At 34.7% G+C, this 17,990-nt stretch overlaps 2 protein-coding genes across 2 annotated transcripts; one reads left to right on the forward strand and one right to left on the reverse strand.

Moving 5' to 3' along the window:
- Positions 1 to 1,623, forward strand: LOC115696579 (uncharacterized mitochondrial protein AtMg00860-like). Its single transcript, XM_030623475.1, has 3 exons — positions 1 to 133; positions 644 to 726; positions 1,309 to 1,623. Exons 1-3 carry the CDS (start codon positions 1 to 3, stop codon positions 1,621 to 1,623), a joined length of 531 nt encoding a protein of 176 aa, XP_030479335.1.
- Positions 1,624 to 3,956: 2,333 nt separating this feature from the next.
- LOC115700406 (uncharacterized) lies at positions 3,957 to 10,649 on the reverse strand. The gene is made up of 17 exons (XM_030627961.2): positions 10,055 to 10,649; positions 8,988 to 9,347; positions 8,712 to 8,852; positions 8,328 to 8,460; positions 8,091 to 8,204; positions 7,908 to 7,981; positions 7,738 to 7,812; positions 7,550 to 7,642; positions 7,355 to 7,415; positions 6,592 to 6,924; positions 6,162 to 6,288; positions 5,970 to 6,069; positions 5,736 to 5,805; positions 5,493 to 5,645; positions 5,312 to 5,407; positions 4,782 to 5,101; positions 3,957 to 4,517 (listed from the first exon to the last, which is right to left on the reverse strand). Exons 1-17 carry the CDS (start codon positions 10,133 to 10,135, stop codon positions 4,281 to 4,283), a joined length of 2,568 nt encoding a protein of 855 aa, XP_030483821.1. The 5' UTR covers positions 10,136 to 10,649; the 3' UTR covers positions 3,957 to 4,280.
- Positions 10,650 to 17,990: the final 7,341 nt, after the last annotated feature.

The following is a 17,990-nucleotide window of genomic DNA, read 5'->3' on the forward strand; positions in this document are numbered from 1 at the left end:
ATGCCTGAGCATTACAAAAAAGACTGTCCGCAACTAAAGAAAGAAGAGTCAAAGATAAAAGCAAAGCTCGCTCCAGCAAGGGTGTTTACTCTTACTCAGGCTAATGCAAAAACTAGTCCCTCTGTTGTTACAGGTCAGCTCTCGGTCAACAACTCTTATTTCTCTATTTTATTTGACTCTGGGGCCACTCACTCGTATGTGGCGGCCTGAATTTTTGATAAATTGGGTAGACCGATTGACAGTTATGATAAAGGGTTTGGAACCCTACTGCCTCGCGGAGAATTAGTTATCTCCAAAAGGTAGGTTAGGTCTATGTCGATCCGAATCAAGGGTAGAGAGTTGAGTGCTGACTTAGTGGAATTGAGTTTAACAAATTTTGATATCATACTTGGAATGAATTTCTTGTCCATGTACTCTGCTAGTATTGACTGTAAGCAAAAGATGGTGATCATCCAACCCGAGAGCGAGGAACCATTTGTGTTTGTGGGATCAGTTTAGGGATCCTGAATCCCAGTGATCTTGGTATTGAAAGCTAGAAAGTTGTTACAAGATGGATGCCTAGCGTTTTTGGCAATGGTATTAGATACCACACGACCTGAATCAGTTCAGCCAGAAGACATTAAAGTGGTTTAAGAATTTTTAGATGTATTTCCTGATGAACTTCTGGATTTACGAACGCAACGGGAGATAGATTTTGTTATTGACCTAGCACCTAGAGCAGAGCCAGTCTCTAAAGCACTTTAGAGAATGGCTCCAGCTGAACTTAAGGAATTGAAGATTCAACTTCTGAGGATGATTGATTTAGGGTTTTCTAGACCCAGTGTGTCACCCTGGGGACCTCCAGTGTTGTTTGTTAAGAAGAAAGACAGATCCCTACGCATGTGTATTGACTATCGGGAACTAAACAAATTAACTATCAAGAATAAGTATCATTTACCCAGGATCAATGATTTGTTCGATCAACTTCAAGGGAAGATGGTCTTTTCTAAGATTGATCTCCGATTGGGCTATCATCAATTGAGAATCTGAGAGGAGGACATTCCAAAGACTGGTTTCCGCACTAGGTATGGGCACTATGAATTTTTGGTTATGTCTTTTGGACTAACCACTCTGACAACTTTTATGGATCTGATGAATAGGGCATTCAAGGATTTCCTCTATATATGTGTTATAGTGTTTGTCGACGATATCCTTATGTACTCCCAATCAGAAGTGGAGCATGAACAACACCTCTGAATGGTTTTGCAACGATTACGAGAACACAAGCTTTATGCTAAATTTAAAAATTGTGAATTTTGGCTGTCCCAGGTGTCTTTTCTCAGACACATTGTCACTAAAGATAGGATCATGGTTGATTCAGGGAAGATTGAATCCGTCAGGGATCGGCCAAGGCCAAAGATAGTTACAGAAGTCAAAAGTTTTCTGGGTTTAGCTGGTTATTATCATCAGTTCATTGAGGGATTTTCTAGGATCTCAACGCCCTTAATAGAACTAACCAAAAGGAATCAACGGTTGTTATGGACAGACAAGTGTGAAACAAGCTTTCAAGAGTTGAAACAGCGATTGACTACAACTCCGGTATTAGCACTACCATCAGATAAAGAAGTTTGTGGTTTACTGTGATGCATCCAGACAGGGTCTAGGGTGCGTTTTGATGCAACTTGATCGAGTAATCATTTATGCCTCCTGTCAATTAAAGGAGCATGAACAACGATACCCAACTCACAATTTAGAGCTTGATGTAGTGGTTTTTTCCTTGAAGATATGGCGACACTATCTCTACAGAGAAAAGTGTGAGATTTAAACCGATCGCAAGAGCCTCAAATTTTTTTTTACTCAGAAAGATCTGAATATGAGATAGAGGCAGTGGTTGGAGCTAGTTAAAGATTATGATTGTAAAATCCTTTGTCATTTGAGGAAGGTCAATGTAGTGGCAGATGCCCTAAGTAGAAAGGGTCCCGAACAAGTATTTAGCATGGTTACGATTTTACCTCAGCTAGCAAATGACAAGGTCAGATCAAGGATTGAGTTTGTTGTGGGTAAACTTAATAATTTGACACTACAATCATATTTGTTAGATAGAATTAGAACTGCCTAGCTAGTTGATCCCGAATGGTGAAGATTCGAGAAGAAGTTTTATCTATTTAAGCTAAAGACTTCACAGTGTCAGGTAATGGGATGTTGTTGTATAAAACCAGAGTTTGTGTTCCAAGCAGTGTGGTACTTAAGAATGAAATTCTCGAGGAAGCTCACACCACTCCTTATTCATTTTATCCTGACACTACCAAAATGTATCAGGATTTTAAAACCCTTCTATTTGTGGTGCGAGATGAAGAAGGATGTCCGGGGTCCAGGCCGAGACATGTTTTTGGTTGAGTTTAGGGCCTAATCTGGGGTCCAGGCCAAGGCAGCATCCAGGGTCTGGGGTTCGAATACTAGTTTTGAGGTTTAGGTCCGAGTCCAAGCTGGGGTCAGGGTTGGGTCCAGGTCCAATTCGAGTCGGGTCAAAGACTGGGTCCACGATTGGGTCGTGGTCTTAGGCCCAGGATCAGGATCGGGCTAATGTCTAGAGTCCTTGTCAAGATCGAGGTGGGGTTGGTTCATGTCAAGGTGTGAAACATTGAATTATTTTTCTCAAAAAAAAAAAATCTAAAAATACCTTTTAGAAAATATTAGCCAAACGTGTTTTGTATTTTGAAAACTGCAAAAATTATTTTTTTGTTATTATTTATGAAAATACAATTTTGAAAACTTAAAACAATGCCTAACAATAATGCAGCTCTACTAAAGAAACCCAACAGCACACCCCCAAAGAGCGTGGCACCAATCTCCCGAATGTCCAAGGCACTCTAGGAAAACACACACACCAAAGTATCGTCTAAACCACCTTGAAATTCGATGACCTCAAAACAAAAGCACCCACCAATGCAACAATAGGATGCTACCTTCGAAACCCACGGTGATGCAACCAACAAGGACAAGGAATAGCCACAATTGGAGGAGTGAGCACCCTTAACATCACAACAATGGAAGAAAGGATAACCAAGAAAAAGGAGCTCTCCAACCGAGAAAAGCCAAGCTTATTATTGTGCATGCCCTTAACATCACAATAATGGACTCTTATTGTGAGCGACAACTAAGTTTTCTCTCGAAGAGAGAGAATGATAGAGAGCTTTTCTTTAATGTTTTAATTTCCCAAAATTTATTAACTTATGATACTAATTTATAGGTTTCAAACATAATTCGTATGATTTTTTTTGTTTTGATCGTAATTTTTTCTCCAAATCTAAAAATTCAAATCTACAAAGTTTTTTTTTAAAAAAAAAAAAATGGTTAAATGATGGTTTGCGTTGATCTTGTGATTATTCTATGAAAACTTTAACTTTTTAGAGGCAAAACGTGTTAAAATGATGGTTTAGTCTTGCGTTAAAACATAATTTTGAAACCAAAATGAAAAATAATAGTGCGATATTTTGCAATGATCTCATAAAAACTTTTTTTTTTCAATTGTTCAACGTTTGTCCATCAAAATATAATTTTCCGCTCTAAAATGATAGTTTGCGATGCTCCCATGAAAGTTGATCGTAGTAACAAAACATAATATGCAACGATGATCTACTAAAACATGATCTAAGATGCCAAAAACGATAGCTTGCGTTAGTTCGGTAAAAACTTGGTGAAAACAATCATCAAAACATGATTTTAGAGGATTAAAAAAAATATCAAAATAAATGTCAAAAGATCATTTGCAATTATATTTGGCTGATGTTGCATAAAATTTGATAAAACAATGAGATTGCTTTTCAGGTTTAAATAATTTTTTTATATCTTTTAAAGACCTACAAAATTAAGCTCACCTAGCACTTGTATAGCGTTTGCTTTGTTTATTTACATCCAGCATAGCAATTGTTTCATATAAAATGATGATCAAGAAAATGCCGAAGAAATGCAAGATATGTCTTTTGTAATTTTTCCTTTTCATTTAAAGGCCTTCGGCCAAATATCTGTTCACACATATAAAGAAACCTTTCTTTACTTTCCTTTTTTTTTTCTGATGCTTTCGCATACAATTTCAATTTCTCTACAAGTGGCTTTCGCTTCGAATGCCACGACTCATAACCTTCAAACCCAACATTTTTTTTCTTAATCATTATTGGGTCATGCAGAAGGAAACCTACATTTCTAAGGCACATGCAATAGGTGCCATCTAACACCTAGAAAAATTACAAGCCAAAATTAAAATTGAGGTGAGGGGGTAGAGAACACTAGAGCTACCTATATTATACAGCCAATCCCTTTAAGGATTTGAAAGAAAGAGCATTGTGGAAGCGACTAAACCAAGACAATTGCATCTCACCAGAGCCTGTGCATTGACCTTCACCTTCCTCGGCGCTGCTGAAGAGGGTTTGGTCAGAGCAGTCAAGTGAAGCTCCACAAGCTATATTATATGACTGGCATGCTGAATAACACACCCTTAGCCTGTTGTCTCCATCCTTGTCACATTTTTGAATTGAGATCTGATAATGCATAGTGCAAATTCAGTTTTTTGATAAATAGTGTAAATTCAGGTAGGAGATAGTTGGCACAGACTGTATATTATTCCAAATTGAAACGACCCTTTGACAACAGAAACTAAGTATCCTAAACAGCAGGGGGAGGGATGTGTTCCGAGTAAATTTCAGATAAATATAGAATATTACATTGTACGGTCTCTTTAATTTTCGATTAATGGTAATATGAAAAAAGAACATAGGAAGGGAAAGGAAAGGAAAGGAACTTACCCAGCAGGCTAAACGTTTTGCAGCCGAATCGCAGTATTTGCTTCCAAAAATATTAAATAACTTCCTAGCACCACCTGGAAATAAACGATGGTAATTTGGCATGACAACAACTTCTTCTAATTGCTGCAGTATACTGGGTTCACTGGGAGCACAGTGCTGGCCAGAACTATCACTCTCCAGCACATTTTTGCAAACTGAAAGACTAGAAAGAAGTGTAGAACTATTCTGGCATGAGTAACCGGCATAGTCAGAGCAGCGGAATTCACAGACTCCATTGTCACAGACACCTCCATGAAGGCTGCATTGCTCATCACACACAGCTGCATGACAAGGCAAACACCAATGTAAATAACAATAATGTTATATATTGTGCTCTATCAATGGTCTACTAAGCATAATGTTATATATATTGTGCTCTATCAAGGGTCTACTGAATATAATGCTTTATTGTTTACGGAAATGAAAGTAAATTACCCAAACTAAGGTAGAAGTGTTTATATCTGTTGAAACGGAAAAATTATCTGAATTACCTGTTGAGCAGTCAACACCGGTGTAACCATTTTGACATTCACACATCCCATTTGAAAGGCAATTGCCATGTCCACTACAACTATTAGGACAAGATCCTGCAAGAAATATTGTCAATCAGAAATTATTCAAAATCACAAAAATTTGTAGTTGCTCTTTATAGCTGGTAGGAAATGAGCTCACGTTCACTACAATCAGAGCCATGAAATCCTAGAAAACAGTGACACCTTCCGTCAACACAGTCTCCATTGAAATTGCATGATTTAGGACATTGTCCAGACACAGGAAGTAAGTTTCTGCTACAGAGTTCATGATACGCAGGGCATACTAATTCACCTACAGAAAACATATTTAACATATCATTAAATTTAAATCAACCTACATTTCAAATCAATGTAGATATAATACATAGAAACAAAGATTTACCGTTAAATCCAGGAAATTGAATAGGTCCACCAGCTTCAGGGCATACTTTCCATACACCATCAACAGCAACCTGAAGGAAAAATTGGATTAATAAAGTAAAACAGGATTGCAGTGGAAAAATGGTAGCAACCAAACAGTTCTTCTACATTCCCGAATGTATCAGGTAAATAACCATTATGGTAACTATAGCACCAATAAATGCACACCACATGTATTAAAACCTCCAAAATATACCTCTAACGAATTATTAACGCATTTGTGCTGATAACATCCATTTCCTTGAGTCACTGAACCCCGTACAAAGCCAGTTCTTACTAACGATGACGCCATACACCTGTGAGGTGGAGAAAGAGAATAAGAATTATCTAACATATTAAGGTTCTCAACATAAAAAACACTACTTGTTCAAGTGCACTAGATGTTAACCTAGAGTTACTTCCACGGACTTCACCCAACATCCTATCAGGTGCTCGCGCACTGTTAGCATCTGTACATGATCCATCAGAGTAAGCTACAAAGTAGGTGCAGTAATCAGCTAATGAGGACTGTCCACCTGAAAAATATAAATATGATAAGTTAACAAAACAGCAAAATTTAGCATCAAGGAATAAATCACTTGATTAGCAGATAGCTTATATAACATCTAAATTACAAGCATTCATACAATTAATAGCCACATGTTTTATATGTTACAAGGATTTTGTCACACAGTCTGAAAGAATGTTAAAATACAACTTATCAGGGACAAATAACTTGCAGCAAAGTATAATCACAATTGTTAACAAATAAATATAATCAATTTATATATAATCAGATCATTGACAGAATCGCCATCATACATCCACGGAGTATTTACCTTTGTTAGCCTGTGGGAAGTAACGTGCCCACTGAGGAAGGTCTCCACTGTAACTTACAATCGGACAATAACCCTCAGCCTCCCTATTATATGTACAACCAGACGCCTGAGTTGTGTTGCAATGGTAAGCTCCCTTCCAGAGATTGCAAGGAAAGGTAACAAAGTCAGTTCCTTGATTGCGGCCCCAATCAAGGTGGTCTGCCATACTATAATTGGCCTGGTACCATCCACTATCTTCCAACAAAGCTAATGTCATTTTTGAGACCACAGATCTAGTATCCACTGAACCTGTCATGATCTCATTCATCATTAACCTTTTTTCCCAATGTGAACCTACAATCAATGAATAGTGTGTCAAAATTTATTACTATATAATAAAAATAAGTGACGGCACAAGGATATCACCAAGACCATTGGATGATTCTTTCTCGTACTTTGAAATTAAATAAAAATAATAACATCAAATACTTGCATTCATACAACTTATGCTATACCCAGCCTAGACCAAACAAGATCAATTTTACATTATTACACGTCAATTAATATACATGCATAACTATCTTCTCTACCATAACATAAGCACACTGGTCCTGGGTATTATAATTTCACATTATTTCTATGAATGTCTTAAATATCTCCTCGGCATAATTTACACGATGAAAGCCCCATCATAAAACTTATGATTAAACTCCCAAATATAAATAAAAACATGAAAACAACTAAGTGGTTTGAAAAATAATGTAAAAGAAACAAACAGTCATACCTGATGTACCTCGTCCTCCTCCATCTTCTAGCTCTAAACCAGTGAAATTCACAGAAAATGCCTGCCAGAAAATAATAAGAAATAAAAACATGAACATCAATATCAATCATTTATTGTTCTCCTTGTAGATTACAAATAAACGGGCAAAGTAATTTTGGCAACTACGCATTCAGCAACGGGGAAAAAATTCAATACCGCATAATGATGTCGTGAGTGCATGACCACACGTGGAAGCACCACACGTGTCACAGTACGCCCAAGCTTCTCATCCATGACATGTTCTGTAACCTGCAAACAGAAATAGACAATAGTTTAGTTTTCACCATGAAAGAAGTTCCTGTAAATGGGTAATGTTGAAAAAGTAAACACTTTGTAAGAGCAACCTGACTACGCCTTCTTTTCCTCTCATCCCTAAAATGTGCAAAGGCATGGGGGTCAAAGCCTAGAACATGCATAACCTGGACAAGATCACAATTCTCACTTAGAAATGAATCATTTTTTTTCATATTCATAATTGTAACTAAAGAAGAAAAAAAAAAAGTCGTTAACAGACCTCATGTATGAGTGTTGCCGAAAGTAAAGTCTCTGCTTCAGCAGTCAAATGACGAGGAGCAACATTTACATGGCCTGTGGGAAAGCATAAAATAAAATAAAAGGTTATGTGCTACAAGTTCTAATTGGGAGGCGTAAACAATCAGGTCAGCTAATAGAATACAAAATTACAAAGTAAAATTACCAGCAATTGCACGGCCCCATTGATCACGCTCACAAGCCACTGCCCAAGCAAGGGTATTACCAGTTGTAGGCCTTGTTGTCACCAAAAGAACCAAATCTGCCTCAGCAACACCCTCTGACAAATCAACATATGTAATAATTAATCTGTCAGCATATGTTAATGTAATCTCTGAGGGGGGAAAGTAGAGAGTCCAGAAAACAAAGATCATAGGTCATGGTCAGGTGTTCATAATATTACCTTCAACATATTTACGAGGCAGTTGTACACCTCCATCTTGACCACATGCTGAATAACCACTTAACCTCAGGTTCCCTTTTACCGGTTCAACAGCTAAGGCTCTCCTGAACCAGTCTGCTGTCTGTCCTAAAGCCTGGAACAGAAGGATGAAATTATAATTCCACAAGTGATCATTACGAGTTTCATAAGTCATAATCTATATACACACAAATACACTAAAAAGCCTGTACAACAGACTTGATAAAAATGACTTAAGAAAACGTCAAAAGAGCAAATGTATGAAAAAACTGAAGAAAACTATAATAACCATCCCACTGTTAATTTAAGTTGTGAAAAGCTTGAGAATAAATAATAAACATTGAAAAGAACCAACTAGAAATAAACCTTGCGAAGTCGATGCCTTTTGTCGTCCCCCGCTATATCATCCAAAGTGCAATTATACCAGCAGTCACCAGAGATCGGAGGATCTCCATGAGGATTGCAAGAGGGAGATCCAGGAAGAGAAGACACAGGGGGCTCTCCTAGCTGGTTAAAAACAAAATCAAACAAAATTAATATAAAATGAAATAAAAGGAACCAAAATCAGTTATACAGGTTTACATTTAATAGCCACATATACACTCACAGATTTTTATTGTAATAAAGATCATAAAAACTCACTTTGACAATGTCACCAATATTACGGCAATCTCTATCAGGTGAATGGCCGACTGCATCATAATTTAGATATATCCTGATGGGCTGTTTAGCATCCTTCTGTTGTTCTAATGACTCAGAAATACCAAGCAGTGCCCTACCATTACGGTGAACTGGTTTCAGTATGCCTGACTGATCATAAACTTGTGGGGTAACAGTGTATACTTTCCGACCAGGTTGCCTCCTTTGTTCGACTATTTGGTCATGAATGCACGAATGCGACACAATACTTTCAGTTCCCTTTTCCGGGGCTTGCCAATTTAGTAGTGGGTGTTCCGAAGTTTTTGCATCAGTAGACTTCAAGCATGAAAATATCAATACAATCTGAAGCAAAAACAAACACGAACCCAGCATCTATGTCATTTCAATTTTCAGTGAAGGGACCAAACAAGAACGATGTTAAATTATAGCGAAAGAGAAAAACCAGATCTAACAACAGTAGACTGAAAATAGTTAATAATCAGAGAGAAGTTTAAGAAGTCTTGTTTAGGAACCAATAAAAGATGACCCAATTGTCCGATTTCTAAATGTTAAAACTCAATTATTAGCCAAGACCAAACCATAGATCCAGCTATATTTTTAAAAAAAAAAAAAAAATACAAAAGACGTGTTAAGCCTAGAAGGGAAAATTATAATGTTGGAAGAAAAGTAAACAAAAAATATATAACCAATTTCTCAACATAATCTGATCAAAAATTAGATTTCATAAGATTTAACAGAAAGAAACGGAAAACTGTTCAGAAGAAAAAAACTTGGGAAAGTAAATTTCTGTCCAAAAAAGGGTTTAACTTTCCCAATCAAAAGTTGTTCCAACTAGCAAAACCCTTGTCCGCCGTTTGGCCCAGAAAATGTTACAAATGGGTCTCATAACCATTGAAAGTTTTTAAGTGTCAGTACCAAATCCTCAGCCTCTACCTCACAAAACCCCATACAGCTAGAACCCCAAATCTCCTTCTCAAAGAGCGAAACCACTTTAACCCAAGACAAAAATTTATCAGCGGAGCAAACGAAACTATAAAAAGGAAGCTGACCTCGAGAATAACCACGGTAAATCGAGAACTGGCACCAAATCGAAGTACGGTACAGGGACTGCACCGAACCATTGCCTCCATGAAATGTTGAAGAATCCTTAACTAACAGCATCGATTCCATTAAGCCGCCGGCGATTTTCCGATCGGTTTCAAGACCCAGAAAACTCTCTTGTTTTCCCGCATTTTGTAGAACTATAATTTCTACACAATGTTTAACAAAAACCCACAGGAAGATAATAATAAAATAAAAAACAGAGAAACGCCTTGGTCTAATCCGATTCGAAAAACTCAAAAGATAAATGGTAAGAGCGAGTTTGGAGAAGCTGCTTCTTGTGACCGATTCAATAACAAGGAGCTAGGAAAGTTCCGTACGGTCACTTCAATAACTCAAAAAAAAAAAAGAAAAAAAAAACTAGAGAAAGAGAGAGTGTCAAACAAACCCAGTGACAGTGAATAGGTTGAAGATGATGAAAGAGAAGAGAAGAGAAGAGCAGAGCAGAGCTGATACAAAAATCAAAAATGGATTGGGTGGAGTGGGTAGCCTCTCTTATTAATTTTTTAACTTTTATTTTTTTTTGGACATCCCAAATTAATGTAATTAAAATAAATAAAAGTTAATAATTAATATAGGAAAGAAAAGATCAAGCGTTATTACAAAACGACCTCCAAATTCTTTAAAATTACAAAAATAACCATCTGGGCTCTTCATCTTTTTTTATGTTTCATTATTCTTTTAATAAATGGTTTTATTTTCATATATAGATTATTATTTTATCTTTTTTATTTTTTGAAAGGATATAAATATGGATTATTTCATAAAGTAATTACTTATACGTGCGATTATACAAAATATGGAATAGTGAAAATTAATTAGGTAATGACGGTTGGTGACGGAGATACGTGGAGATTGACCATCATTAATGCAAATACAGTGCATAAAAATAAATGCAATTATTATTTTTTTTTTTTAATAAAGATGAAACTTTCATTAAATCAAAATATCCTTCTAAACAATAGCTACCACTTTTTAAAAACAAAAAACAATAGCCCGCACCATAATTGTAATAATGATATTTTATAATAATTATTAAGTTTAATTATATAAAATTTAATATTTAATTTAATTAATAGTGATATAATATTTTAAAAAGTGTAAAATATTAATATCTTTTAGCATTTTTTATTATACATCCACACTAGTCTAATAATTGTAAATATATATTATCAATTAGATTAAACTAGGCTTCAATTAAAAAATGAGTAATCACCTCCAAATTAAACTACATTATTACACATACACACTCCAAATTACATTATATAAACATGTCACTTATATTTGAAAAGCTACCCTATTTGTACTCTCTAAATTACTCCATTCCAATTAACTTTCCACCTTCTATGAATTTTTTTTTTAAGTTATTTATGTTATGAAATATTATTTATAGATGTTCAAATTAATTATTATTATCATTATTTTTTTTTTATATATTTTATATTATTTTATAACTCGTTATCAGCACGAGTTTTTACCCAAGCCCTAAGATAAATATTTTATTAAAGTTCTTAAATATTATTTTAAAGTCACGATACACTAAATATACATTTATATATATACTAATTTAACTGAAACAATTTCAAGAACTCTTTTTTCTTTTTCTTTTTTATTTAATATATATATATATTATATGTGTATGTATATGTTTTTATTCTTATATGTTTATTATTGACTTCATATATATATTATGTTAATATCATTTATAATATTTACAATATATTTGTGTCTATAATATGATAGAGAAAATTTATATAAACTCTCGATAAAATCTTGCATATATCCTGAAGATTATGTAAACATAATATTCATCATATAACTAACTGAAATATAATAAAAGAGATGAATATATATTTATATATATGTTCTTGTATTCTTTGAGGACAATAAAAAGTAATCTAATATTTATATAGATTTTGAAAAATATTTCCTGAAGTAAATGTTTTATATTTGTCAAAAAAAATATTGTACTTATGTGAATACAACTAAAGAATTATTAAAAATGATTATTATTGATGCAATTTTATAGTGAGTTTTGAATACCCAAAAAGAATGTTGAGAAAATTGTATTGAAACATCAAAGTATAAGAATAACAATGAACACTACTAATATTATTTAAATACACAAGACATGTATTGTTTATCATTCTCTGCAGAGAATGATACGAATTGAATTCAATTACTTTTAAAGAGTGTTCGTATTATATATATTAGTCATGTTATTATACATTGTTATTATTTATAATGTTTATATTAGAAATTACTGCATGTGACATATATTAAAGATCAAATTTTGCATACATTTTGAAGATTATGCAAAAAAAAATATATTCATATATTCTTTGAAATATTGTAAAAAAAATTGCTAAATAATTTCTTATATTATTATGGATGAACAATTAATAAACTTTTAAATAATTTATAATAATGTTCTACTTGTTCAACGTCATTCTCTGAAGTGAATGCAATAATTTTAAATTATCAAGATATTATTTACTACTCAAATATTTCTAGAAGAAATTGGAAACAACAGAAAGATGAAATACTACAAACAATCAAAGTGCATGAAATCTATATATCATGTGTGGAATTGAATAATAGTAGTCACGTACCTGTAATACGGACACACTTATAATCAAGATAAAATTATATTTGATTATTGAATAGAATGTGAATTGTACATGTAACGTCCCCGCTTCAAGCCTCCATTGGGCCCTTAAACCCATGGAATAATGGCTCTTATACACGAGTACACCACTCTGGTTGCTTCCTGGATTGATGACTAACCCTACAGACCAACACAAGTGTTTCCAGCGTGCTTTGTCCTCACTCGCACACTTCTTGAGAAAACTTCCCAGGAGGTCACTCATCCTAAAATTACCCCAGGTCAAGCATGCTTAACCGTGGAGTTCTTTTGTGATGGGCTACCGAAAAACAAGATGCACCTTGTTGATATAGGTAGTACCAATCAATCTATTTAAGCCCTCTTTAACTGTTCAGTCCCATACTTACACAGTCATAGAATCATCACACTTGACCTTCCCCAAACGATATGCGATTGCACAGCTTACCCAGTATTTTCCCTTACGGATTACGGGACTACTGACTGTCACAATCACCCCCCTTACGGGGTTCGACGTCCTCGTCAACCACACTTTCGGCTGGGTCAAGGCTCTGATACCATTTTGTAACGTCCCCGCTTCAAGCCTCCATTGGGCCCTTACACCCACGGAATGATGGCTCTTATACACAAGTACTTCACTTTAGCTGCTTCATGGACTGACGACTGACCCTACAGACCAACACGAGTGTTTCCAGTGTACTTTGTCCTCACTCGCACGCTTTCTAGGAAAACTTCCCAAGAGGTCACCCATCTTAAAATTACCCCAAGTCAAGTACGCTTCACCATGGAGTTCTTTTGTGATGGGCTATCGAAAAACAAGATGCACCTTATTGATATAGATAGTACCAATCAATCCATTTAAGCAATCTTCGACTGTGTAGTCCTTTACCTACATAGTCTCAGAATCATCACACATGACCTTCCTCAAGCGATGTGAGATTGCATAACTTACCCAGTATTTTCCCTTACGGATCACGGGACTACTGACTGTCACAATCACCCCCTTATGGGGTCTGACGCCCTCGTCGACCATACTTCCGGGTGGGTCAAGGCTCTGATACAATTTATAACGTCCATACTTCAAGCCTCCATTGGGCCCTTACACCCACAAAATTATAGCTCTTATACACGAGTACCCCACTCTGGCTGCTTTCTAGATTGACGACTGACCCTACAGACCAACACGAGTGTTTCCAGCGTGCTTTTTCCTCATTCGCACGCTTATTGGAAAAACTTCCTAGGAGGTCACCCATCCTGAAATTACCCCAGGTCAACCACGCTTAACCGTGGAGTTCTTTCGTGATGGGCTACTAAAAAACAAGATGCACCTTGTTGATATAGGTAGTACCAATCAATCAATTTAAGCCATATCAACTGTGTAGTCCCATACCTACACAGTCTCAGAATCATCACACTTGACCTTCCCCAAGCGATGTGGGATTACACAGCTTACTCGGTATTTCCCCTTACGGATCACGGGACTATTACTGAGTGTCATAAATTCCAATTCATTGGGGTTTCCTAGGGACCAATCGGTCGATCGGTTGTTACAGGTTCCCCTAAACCGGTCGACTGGTTTAGAGCAAGAACTACCAAAAATGTCCCTAACTCCTTAAATCAAACCCAATCTTCTGAATATTCTCCAGAACACCTATATATATCATAATAGACCTAAATCAAGCAATAACACGAAACAAATTACACAGAAATAATTGTGAATCACAAGGACTCAACAAGAAAAGTAATAACAACAATCATATAATTTATTATTCAAATATTATCATTTATACTTAGATAATCAGAATCAAACGATCATGCATTACTCATAAGATGAAACCTAAATCACTACTGGCATCTGTCACAAATAGACATCAATATAAAGATATTTGGTAATATAAAACCATTACACCAATAATAGAAATTAGATTCATTCAATAATATAACTTATATATATATTACCTCATAAAGTAACCATCTTTATTACATCACATTTCCTAATCAGGCAAGTCGGTGCCTTAATCTGGTAATCCTATATTGCATTGCCTAATCAGGCAAGCTCGTACCATAGCCTGGCACCCATATATTGTATAACTGCATCACCTAATCAGGTGAGCCCGTGTCGAAACCTAACACCCATGTATTGTATCGCCTAATCAAATGAGCCCCTACCATATCTTGGCACCAACATATCGCATCACCTAATTAGGTGAGCCCGTGCCCAAATCTAACACTTACATGTCACTGCCGCCCGTGCCTAATCAAGCATCGCTAATAGGAAGAAACCTAACAACAGTTTCAATCTATGCCATAACCTAGCATTCATATGTCACTGTTGCTCATACCTAATCAGGTATTGCCAATAAGTATATCGTATTACCTAATCAGGTGAGCCAGTATCACATTCATGGTATCATCACATTATCATTCCTTAATCAAGAAATCTTTTCATTACATAACAATAATAACCGTATCTTAATCCCAACATTAATCAATTCTCAACAATATTATATTACAATATAACTTGCTATGCAGTACAATATACTTTTCTTACCTCAAGGTTCAGTTCAGGTATGTTGGGTGACCTACTTGGATAACGATCAATGATCCCAGGCCCATGTCATAACAACAATAAACCAATAAGTATCTTTCTTAAAATACCACTTAATATTCACATAAGACAATTTAGGGTTTTCAACCAAACCCACAGTATAAATACACTAAAATAAAACTTATATTTTGGCCCTAAAACATATACCATATTGTAAATTTTGTTGCAAGCTTTGAATTGGTATATAGAACATCTAAAATAGACACCCGAGTGAAAAAATAATGACAAAAATACGATTTCTGATCTCCCTAGAATTTCCAAAATTGGCCGACCGTTTTCTGGCACAAAAATCCCAAATTTCGGACTCACTACTCACTGAACACTATCGAAACCTATCCAATCATTTCAAACTTCACAAGACACATACATACACATATATACCATATATGCAACAATTTTTACGTAACAGAAATTAAAATTGAGCCCTTAAACGGAAAACGCCATTAAAGCTCAAACTTAAGCTTTAAAATGTTCTAAACTCAATTTCTAACTCAAAATAATCTCAATTTAACAAGTAAATATCAAAACTAGTCCCATGGCTACCCAAGAATAATTCTATAAGGTCAGAATCTTCATAACTATTCTAAATCACAAAACCACTATATAAAAACAATCGTTTTTAGCTTAAAACGAAACCAATTCTTACCTTAGGCTTTCCCTCTTCAAGGATTTACTATCTCGCTACCATTTGACCTTGAATCGCTAGATTTTGGATTGTAAATAAAAAAATAAATAAATACAGGGGGATGAGAGTTTTATCGCACAGAGAAAAAGAGAGGGTTTTCATTTCGTATATTTATGTTTTAAAACATAACATATATATATTCAGTTAAATTTTAATAAAAATTTAATAATTATATAATATAATATAATAACAGTAATTATAATAATAATATTAATATTAACAAAAAAAAAATTTATTAATAGTTATTCTTTTATTTTTTAGTCACTAAGAAATCTCTACTTCTAGGGCATTAAGTCAAATTCCATATACTCCTAATTACCTCAATACTTATACTATCAACTTATCATTATATATATGTCAAATCTATTAATTAAACCTGTTATGAAATTTTGGCCCCCGATCGAGTCTCCAAGGTCGCCAAACTTGAAAATATTTTTATTACACAAATAGCTCATATTATATTTACATATGCTATATAAATCTCTGTATAATTAATAAATTACAATTATTTATCCACTTATAATAGATTTATAATTTATGCTAAAATAGACTAGTAGGATCATAATCCTACTTATCTCCTAATTAACCCATAATATAAATATAAACCTAATTATTACCATTAGGCTTAATGAGAAATTACAAAGCAAGTGTTGGCTATCTCATGCTGCTCATCCCCGGAGCTTAGTTCTTTGCTTTCACTCCAAGTAGCCATCATTGCCCTTCTTCTATTTCTCTTTCTCAAAGGATAATCTGTTCTTATATGATCAGACTTTTGCATTCATAGCAAATAATTTGATCATCTTTTCTTGTGCTCTCCCTTGACTTACTCCCTTTGTCAAATTTCTTTGCATTCTTGAGCTTTAAGAATTTCTTAAATTTCTTTGAGAGTAGGTCTATATTCTCCATTTCACTATCACCATCCTCACTCTCTTCATTATCATTATTTAAAGTAGATTTGAATGCAATTGTGTTCTTCTTCTTTTTGTCGACTTTCTCTTCTTCTTGAGCATTCATGAAAATCTCATGATTCATGAGAGAACTAGTGAGCTCTTCCAATGGTAGAGTTGAGAGGTCCTTAGCTTCTTGGATGGCAACTACTTTACCTTGATAGGCTTTGGTGAGACTTCTCAAAATCGTAGTCACCATATCTTTTTGTGTAAATACCTTTCCAAGAGAGTTCAAACTATTAGTAATAGTTATGAAACGAGTATACATGTTAGCAATGGTTTCATCTTATAGCATCTTGAATCTTCATATTGAGTAGCTAAAAGTTGAATTTTAGTTTCTTTCATTGCACTAGTTCTTTGGTGAGTTACTTCTAATATTTTCCGCATATCATGAGCTGAGGAGACTTGCTCAATATTTTTAAATATATCTCTATCTAATCCACATATTAAAGCATATACTTAGCCTTAGCATTCTTAGATATTATCTTTTTATCATTTTCATCATATGTATCATATTTCTTTACAATTTTTACACCATCTACAACATGCATTGGAATGTAAGGAGCATAACATACAATATGCCACAAATCATAATCAATAGATTGAAGATAAGTTTACATTCTAATTTTCCAATAACGAAAGTCTACCCCATCAAAAAATGGTTCTCTACTTGTGCTTAAACCTTCTAGCATGTTATTGTATGAATTGCTTGAAAACGACATACTCTTAGATTGTGAAATCTACCCAAAAGCAAGAATCATTGCTCTGAGACCAATTGTTAGCCTAAGACATATTTCTGAGAGGGGTGAATTGGAAATTTAAACTAATTTTAGTAAATTAAAACTTAATACACAAAATTATACAATTAATCAAAATAATCAAGTGAATACAAATAGTATGGCAAGAAAAAATGTATAGCAAATAATCAAGCTTGTAAAATAAAGAGTTTAAGGGTAAAAAATTACAAACTCTCAACTTTTACAAGGTTCAATAGAGCTAAGCCACATACGTCCTTGATCTT

The sequence above is a fragment of the Cannabis sativa genome, chromosome X (assembly GCF_029168945.1).
Source record: "Cannabis sativa cultivar Pink pepper isolate KNU-18-1 chromosome X, ASM2916894v1, whole genome shotgun sequence".
In the NCBI taxonomy this organism is placed as follows: Eukaryota; Viridiplantae; Streptophyta; class Magnoliopsida; order Rosales; family Cannabaceae; genus Cannabis; species Cannabis sativa.